General features: G+C 40.9%; 1 protein-coding gene across 1 annotated transcript; it reads left to right on the top strand.

Moving 5' to 3' along the window:
* The first annotated feature begins 2,127 nt into the window (after positions 1–2,127).
* Positions 2,128–8,042, top strand: SRXN1 (sulfiredoxin 1). Its single transcript, XM_073580779.1, has 2 exons — positions 2,128–2,418; positions 7,432–8,042. The coding sequence occupies exons 1-2, from the start codon at positions 2,188–2,190 to the stop codon at positions 7,633–7,635; spliced, it is 435 nt and encodes a 144-aa protein (XP_073436880.1). The 5' UTR covers positions 2,128–2,187; the 3' UTR covers positions 7,636–8,042.
* Positions 8,043–8,259: the final 217 nt, after the last annotated feature.

The raw sequence follows: 8,259 nt of genomic DNA, 5'->3' as shown, positions 1-8,259 counted from the left end.
TCACTGTGCTTGATTGGCCAGCAAACTCACCTGACCTTAACCCCTTAGAGAATCTATGGGGTATTGTCAAGAGGAAGATGAGTCACCGGACCCAACAATGCAGACGAGCTGAAGGCTGCTATCAAAGCAACCTGGGCTTCCATAACACCTCAGCAGTGCCACAGGCTGATCACCTCCATGCCACGCCGCATTGATGCAGTAATTGATGCCAAAGGAGCCCCGACCAAGTTTTAAGTGCATTTACTGAACATACATTTCAGTAGGCCAACATTTCAGATTTTAAAATAATTTTTGAAGCTGGTATTATAAAGTATTCTAATTTATTGAGATAATGACTTTTGGGTTTTCACTGGCTGTAAGCCATAATCATCAACATTAACAGAAATAAACAGTTGAAATTGATCACTCTGTAATGACTCTATATAGTATATGAGTTTCACTTTTTGCATTGAAGAACTGAAATAAATTAACTTTTTGATGATATTCTAATTTTGTTAGAAGCACCTGTATATAGTGTTTTTCTAGGCAGCACCTTGGGGTTATTAATAAGGGGTAGTACTGTAGTAGACAGCCTATATTTCTACATTCCCATGATGAGCTTTTGGTGAGTTTTTGATGTTGCAGATTTTCAGCACTATTTCTGCACCTATAAAGGCAATGTTCACACACTGCTTTTTTGTTTGTTTTTTTTGCTCACATAACCTGCTCTCTTGGCAGTAAAGAATGAAACAAATCCCAGGAGCATTTCATGTAAATATATATAAAGTCATAATAGACTCTTAAATGCATCTAACAATACTGAAAGCCACTCCTCAAAGGGCCAGAATTTAAAAAAAAAAAGAAAAAGAAAAAAGTCTTATTTTTCATATTTGTCAACTGGCCACACCAGTGTGTGTGTGGCTGGTTTGATGGCTGGGGATGGGCTGGATGTGTACGTGGCGATTTGCGCATTCGCCACGAGTTTAATCCCATTTGTGGGCTGACCATGTGACAAGGTCACAAGTTTTAAAGGTCCTGTAGTGAATATTATCTTTTACTTCACCTTGAGAAAGAGAAGTATCAACACGTGAAACGCGCGTCGGGGATTCTTGTACTTGCTGACATGCACTGGGCACTACCTTTGGCAGTATGGGTAAGGATGTATGTTAACCCTTTTGTGCTAGTTACCACTTGTTTGTTTTTTTTAACTCTTCCATAAAACACTCCCGTTTTCTCTTGGCAGCAAAGAAGTTGTTTATAAAAAGCAAGTTTTTCTTTTTTTTGTGGGTAGTTTTATTTTATGCATTGCTTGGTGCAGATTATATGTGTAATTTGTACAGTACATGTTTAATAAGATTATTTTTGTGGACCAATAATGCAACAAAAACACACAGTTAGGTTTTATTGCAGCATTTTTTGCACTTTCTCTTTGCTTTCTATGGTAAAAAAACGCTGCAAAATTGCTAAAAGAAGTGACATGCTGCAGTTTTAAAAAACACAGCAGTTTTCCACTTCAGTCAGGAAAAAAAAAGCAGTCGTGCTCATGAGATTTCTGAAATCTCATAGCTTTTGCTGGTAATGTAAAAAGTAGCTTCTAATTTACATAAAGTAGAAAAAAAATTCTGCAAAAATGCAACGTGTGAACATAGCCTAGGTTACTTGCGGGTTTTTTTCTGTGTTTTTGACTTTGTCTCTTGTTGGAATAAGTTTTTAAATAAAGCTGCTTTGTTTTTGATTCTTCCTGGTATTTGGCTTTGGCAAAAGAAGCCAAAATGATACCGTGCCCCTATGATCATGAGAACCGGTCCCAACGTACTCGGAATCATTGAAGGAAATAATAGCTGCAGTCCTATGTAAATGATTACATGGAACAGAAATCTCCATGTTTGCGCAATAACATGACAACGGCTCCTCTCACTACAGGCCAGAACTGCTCAGCAGCCGCCACACCGTGCTGATTCACCCTGATTCAGCTGCTGGAATATACCACTCACTGACACAGGGGAGCATGGAACAAAAAAACACTAAAATAATGTTTTTTTTGTTCCCTTTCTTCTGTATCATGAGCTTTTCAATATCATAAACTTCCATATAAGTGTTTCTACACTAAAGATAGAAAGGTGAAAGCTATTTTTTTACAACTCTCGCGTTTATAGTAAGTGGATTCTTCAAGATAAAAGACCAGGAAGGATGTGAAGCTCGCCATACATGTATCGAGGGGCGCTCAGAGCGACTGAGAGCTGGAAAAGTGGATATCTGGGAAAGAAGTATATGGGCCAGACCCGTAGGATGATGGCGGATGACACCGTCCAGGAATACCGGAGCGTTCATTCCCGTAACATCTCCGAAGTCCATAATATCCCGATGAGGGTGCTGATCAGACCCATCCCGTCAGTCCTAGAGGAGAGGAAGGTGCAAAGTCTGATGGAAACCATCCAGGTAACAAAACCGCTCCATGACCTCCTTAGTGTGAACAGCGCACATACTGCACTGACAAATATGATCTATTCATCCAACTTTAGGATGGGGCTTTGTAACCATTTTGGCCAAAACACATCTCGCTGCCAAGAATTGCTTAACGGTGCTGCTACACCACAGCGCAGGTGAATGAGGTCACATCGCGACCATTAGGGTACAATGAGAAGCAAGTCACTAAAAATACAATTGGTTACAACTTTTTGTGACTTGCTTGTTGTGGTGCCCTACTGGTTACAATGCGACACTATTAATCTGCATTACGACGCAATGTTGCATCTGCACAGAGCAATCTTCAACAGTGCACCCCAAACCTTAAAGGGGGTTATCTGGGAAAATTTTTTAACTATCGCCCTAAAAACTAACTGTCAGGTAGTTCCTAACTATCTGAATGTTCTACTTCGTGCTGCAAGAGATGTCACTGGCCACTCCTTCCAGCGATTCAGCTGCTCTACCTCTTCAGGACTGCTCTGATGATGGAGCACTATTGCCGATATCATGCTGATTGACAGCCAGCTCTCTGCATGTAGGCAGTATGACATTGGCAAGTCACACCCCATAAACAGAGCAGAGAGGAAGACAAGCAACTGCTCTGTTGACATGACATCAATGGAAGCAGCTAAACTGCCAGCAGGAGCGGTCTGTGACCGTTCTGTGCCGGCGGAGATCGGCATCGAGAAACAGGTATCTAATATCATAAATGAAAGGAATATTATATAACCAGTGGATTAAAAATTATATAAAAATAATTGCGCTAGTATAACCCACTTGAATTGAATTTATCACACTCCTAAAAGATCAATAACGAACCATAATTTGATAAATCCCCTTAAAAAATTTATCCAAATGATCTCAAAGAACAATACTCTCTCCTAGAGGTTTATAAAGATAACACCGATCTAAATAAATCTCTTACTGCAACAATTAGCAAAGTAATGTCAAAACAATTAATCTCCTCAGGATTTATGAAAATAATGCCAGCAACAATAGGTCTCTCCCTACAAGGAAACCATTTGACTGACCATCCAAGTCACTGTTCGTACCACATGCGGTATTAAGAGTTCAGCGTACGTCGATGTTTCTCTTACCTTACTTCTATATGCTGAAGTAATGGCGCGTTCCTCAATGCCAATAATGCGTTAATAATGGAGAGTTAAGCAAACGGAGATATTTTCTCCTACCATGCTCCTGCGTGCTGGAATAATGGTGCGTTCCTCAATGGCAGTAGTTACATTGATGTTAGAAAGTGGCAGGCAAAAGGTAATAAGAATAAATCGTGTTCACCTCAGATGTAGTCAGGTGGTATATAGCGGGCGATGCTCCGGCCGGTAGCAATAGCCCTAATCTCCGATAATGTGCCGCCAGTAAAAAACAGATCCAGCGGCGGGAGATATGAAAAAAGCCGGCAAGGTGCAGGACCTTGCGTGACGTCACTATCACGTGATGAATCACGTGATCGGCTGAAAATACTGACAGGACCAAGTACCAATCCATTGGTGATTCATCACGTGATAGTGACGTCACGCAAGGTCCTGCACCTTGCCGGCTTTTACTCTAGGAGAGAGTATTGTACTTTGAGATCATTTGGTCAAATTTTTTAAGGGGATTTATCAAATTATGGTTCGTTATTGATCTTTTAGGAGTGATTCAATTCAAGTGGGTTATACTAGCGCAATTATTTTTATTTAATTTTTAATTGAGAAACAGGTACCTGCCTGTTAATACTTAGGCCCATAGTACAAAAAAATAAATAGTCCCGGATAATGTAATTTTTTATTAAATGGCCTGAACTTCCAAGAATCTTTAATCATGAACTAACAGGTCTGCAGACGTAGGATATGTGCCCATGACGACTTTTAGATGCCGATATACCGAAAACTAGTGAGCGGTATCCAAACGGAAGCCGTCGGAAGAATGGTCAGGTCACTTCTTTTACCCTTTTCAATGCTTTCAAAGCCTGAGACAGTTAAAGGAAGCTCAAAAACCCTGATTATACGCACAGCAAGTCACTTTAACATTGCAGTGCAAATGTGTTTTTTTTTTTTTTTTTTAGGTGCAATTCAAGCAGATTTCTGGTAGAATCCGCATAAAGAAAACGTTGATAGCCGTAAAAGGGATTTCCTGCCCCTAATTACTCTCAAGTTACTGCAAATGTAAAAAACAAATTATACAGTACAGACCAAAAGTTTGGACACACCTTCTAATTCAAAGAGTTTTCTTTATTTTCATGACTATGAAAATTGTAGATTCACTCTGAAGGCATCAAAACTATGAATTAACACATGTGGAATTATATAATTAACAAAACAGTGTGAAACAACTGAAAATATGTCTTATGTTCCAGGTTCTTCAAAGTAGCCACCTTTTGCTTTGATTACTGCTTTGCACACTCATGACATTCTCTTGATGAGCTTCAAGAGGTAGTCACCGGAAATGGTTTAATAAGTGGGATTTCTTACCTTATAAATGGGTTTGGGACCATCAGTTGTATTGTGCAGAAGTCTGGTGGACACACAGCTGATAGTCCTACTGAACAGACTGTTAGAATTTGTATTATGGCAAGAAAAAAGCAGCTCAGTAAAGAAAAACGAGTGGCCATCATTACTTTAGGAAATGAAGGTCAGTCAGTCTGAAAAATTGGGAAAACTTTGAAAGTGTCCCCAAGTGCAGTGGCAAACACCATCAAGCGCTACAAAGAAACTGGCTCACATGAGGACCGCCCCAGGAAAGGAAGACCAAGAGTCACCTCTGCTGCGGAGGATAAGTTCATCCAAGTCACCAGCCTCAGAAATCGCAGGTTAACAGCAGCTCAGATTAGAGACCAGGTCAATGCCACACAGAGTTCTAGCAGCAGAGACATCTCTACAACAACTGTTAAGAGGAGACTTTGTGCAGCAGGCCTTCATGGTAAAATAGCTGCTAGGAAACCACTGCTAAGGACAGGCAACAAGCAGAAGAGACTTGTTTGGGCTAAAGAACACAAGGAATGGACATTAGACCAGTGGAAATCTGTGCTTTGGTCTGATGAGTACAAATTTGAGATCTTTGGTTCCAACCACCGTGTCTTTGTGCGACGCAGAAAAGGTGAATGGATGGATTCTGCATGCCTGGTTCCCACCGTGAAGCATGGAGGAGGAGGTGTGATGGTGTGGGGGTGCTTTGCTGGTGACATTGTTGGGGATTTATTCAAAATTGAAGGCATACTGAACCAGCATGTCTACCACAGCATCTTGCAGCGGCATGCTATTCCATCCAGTTTGTGTTTAGTTGGACCATCATTAATTTTTCAACAAGACAATGACCCCAAACACACCTCCTAGCTGTGTAAGGGCTATTTGACCAAGAAGGAGAGTGATGGGGTGCTACGCCAGACGACCTGGCCTCCACAGTCACCAGACCTGAACCCAATCGAGATGGTTTGGGGTGAGCTGGATCGCAGAGTGAAGGCAAAAGGGACAACAAGTGCTAAGCATCTCTGGGAACTCCAAGACTGTTGGACCATTTCCAGTGACTACCTCTTGAAGCTCATCAAAAGAATGCCAAGAGTGTGCAAAGCAGTAATCAAAGCAAAAGGTGGCTACTTTGAAGAATCTAGAATATAAGACATATTCTCAATTGTTTCACACTTTAATTATATAATTCCACATGTGTTAATTCATAGTTTTGATGCCTTCAGAGTGAATCTACAATTTTCATAGTCATGAAAATAAAGAAAACTCTTTGAATGAGAAGGTGTGTCCAAACTCTTGGTCTGTACTGTATATCGAACTTTAAATTTGCCCCCCCCCTTCACACCAATCACTTAGATCTACTTTTGCTCCCTGTTATCATCACACAGGGCGGTGAAGAGGGGCCTATAATCACACATATTTGGAGCAATTTAAAGAGGTTCCATCGAACTCACATTTTAGAAAAACCTGCCTTTACATTCTGTTGTGTCACTCAAATGCTGCTGACCGGCCAGAAAAATCCAATGCAAAAAAGAGGTGGGCAGGCACATAAAATAATAAAACAAAAAGTCAAGCTTTATTCCGGGAATAAAGCTTGAAGATTTTTTTTTTCATTATTGGATGTGACTTGTCCACCTCTATTTTTGCATTAAAAGGGTTGTTTGACACTTTAACGTTGGCGGCCTATCCTTGGAATAGGTCATCAATGTCTGATTAATGGGTGTGCGACACCCGGCAGCCGCCAATCACATGTTCCCGATGTTGGTGTAACTGGTTAGTTACAGACCTGCACAGCACTGCTGTCAACTGCATAGTGGCCAAGTGCTGCACATCTGCCACCTATTCAAATCGATAGGGGAGTGCTGACACCAGGAACAGCTGAGCAACGGGGGGGTCCTGGGTGTTGCATCCCCACTGATCAGACATTCATGACCTATCCTAAGGATAAGCCATCAATGTTAAAGTGTCAGACAACCCCTTTAAAATTCAGAATAGTGGAGAAAAAAAACAATGATCAATTGGAGCCTTTATTTTTTTTTCCAATACACAAACCTATGGCAAAATGCATTAAAAAAAGGTGGCACCTAGAGCATGATATACGGTATTAGGCTATGTGCACACGTAGTTGGAAGTGCTGCGGATTTTGAAAAATCTGCAGGTCAAAATACCTGCGGTTTACCTGCGGATTAGCCCTGCGGTTTCACACCTCACAATGGTGAAGGTGTGAAACCGCAGCGGAAACCGCACAAAGAATTGACATGCTGCGGATTGTAACCCGCAGCAAATCCGCAGCATGTGCACTGCGGTTTTCATTTTCGATAGAAAATAAAGGTACTGTACAACGCAGCAGAAACTGCTGTGGATCCGCAGGGCCAAATCCGCTGCGGATCCACAGCATGTGCACACACCCTAAATAAATACATGCAGCAGTTGGGATTGATTTTAAAAAATGTAGATAGCACAAGAACATATACTGTACTAACTCAATAGAGCTGAAAGCTAAAACTTCTTGTTTGTTTCACAATAGGAGGACGCAGACCTGGTGCCCCCCATAGATGTTCTTTGGATTAAGGGTCGTAATGGGGGAGATTATTACTATTCCTTTGGGGGATGTCATCGCTATGCAGCTCATCAGAGACTCGATAAAGAAACTATCCCAGCTAAACTCATCCATTCGTCCGTCAGTGACCTGCGCATATATCTTGGTTCCAGCACCCCTGATCTGCTGTAAGGGGTCTATGGACATTATCCTCCAACTGACTGATCGGAAGACGGGGCGCTTTGACTGTGGATGCTCCAGTATTGGGGTTCACTGTACCCTTGGGGAAGGGTCACAAGAGGCATCTGCTGTTGCCAATTATCATGCTATAGGGAGAGCTCTGTCCAGCATTTTCTAAAGGCACTGTGCACCTTTTTTTTCATATGTCTTATACAATCGCCAAGAGTCCTTCTACATCTGGTAAGGATCAGCCTGCAGAAAAGGGTCATGTAGGGATTATGTATCTACACTCAGAACAGTATAAGAAATATTAATTTATAGATTATTGAGAAGAAACATTTGACAACTTGAAATGATGATATATACTGTAGAATGTACTGTAATGATATTTATTAAATATAGGGTTAGATATCCTGCTACATGTTTGTATTTTTTTTCTATAGCTCACTTCCTTGTGTTGATTTCCTCTAGATTTCTAGCTCACTTCAGAAATGGAATGTTACTGCTTATAAAGCTTTTGATGACCGTTTGGAAAAACATAGACTTGCTTAGCATTTCAGACAGAAGCAGCATTTTAGTTTTAGCTAAGTGAGTCTATGTTTTCATTTTCACCTTAACGTAAAATTAAAGATAAAT

The sequence above is a fragment of the Dendrobates tinctorius genome, unplaced genomic scaffold, assembly GCF_039654945.1.
Source record: "Dendrobates tinctorius isolate UK_male_01 unplaced genomic scaffold, ASM3965494v1 ptg000065l, whole genome shotgun sequence".
NCBI classification, from domain to species: domain Eukaryota; kingdom Metazoa; phylum Chordata; class Amphibia; order Anura; family Dendrobatidae; genus Dendrobates; species Dendrobates tinctorius.
Note: the sequence above shows the minus strand (reverse complement) of the source record. Positions and strands in the feature narration are given on the sequence as shown.

What these genes read in the sequence shown, in the direction of transcription:
- SRXN1 (XM_073580779.1), top strand. Translation starts at nt 2,188, where the DNA reads ATGTATCGAGGGGCGCTCAGAGCGACTGAGAGCTGGAAAAGTGGATAT. An exon ending in GTCTGATGGAAACCATCCAG is followed by an intron (nt 2,419 to 7,431) that starts GTAACAAAACCG and finishes GTTTCACAATAG; the next exon opens with GAGGACGCAGACCTGGTGCC.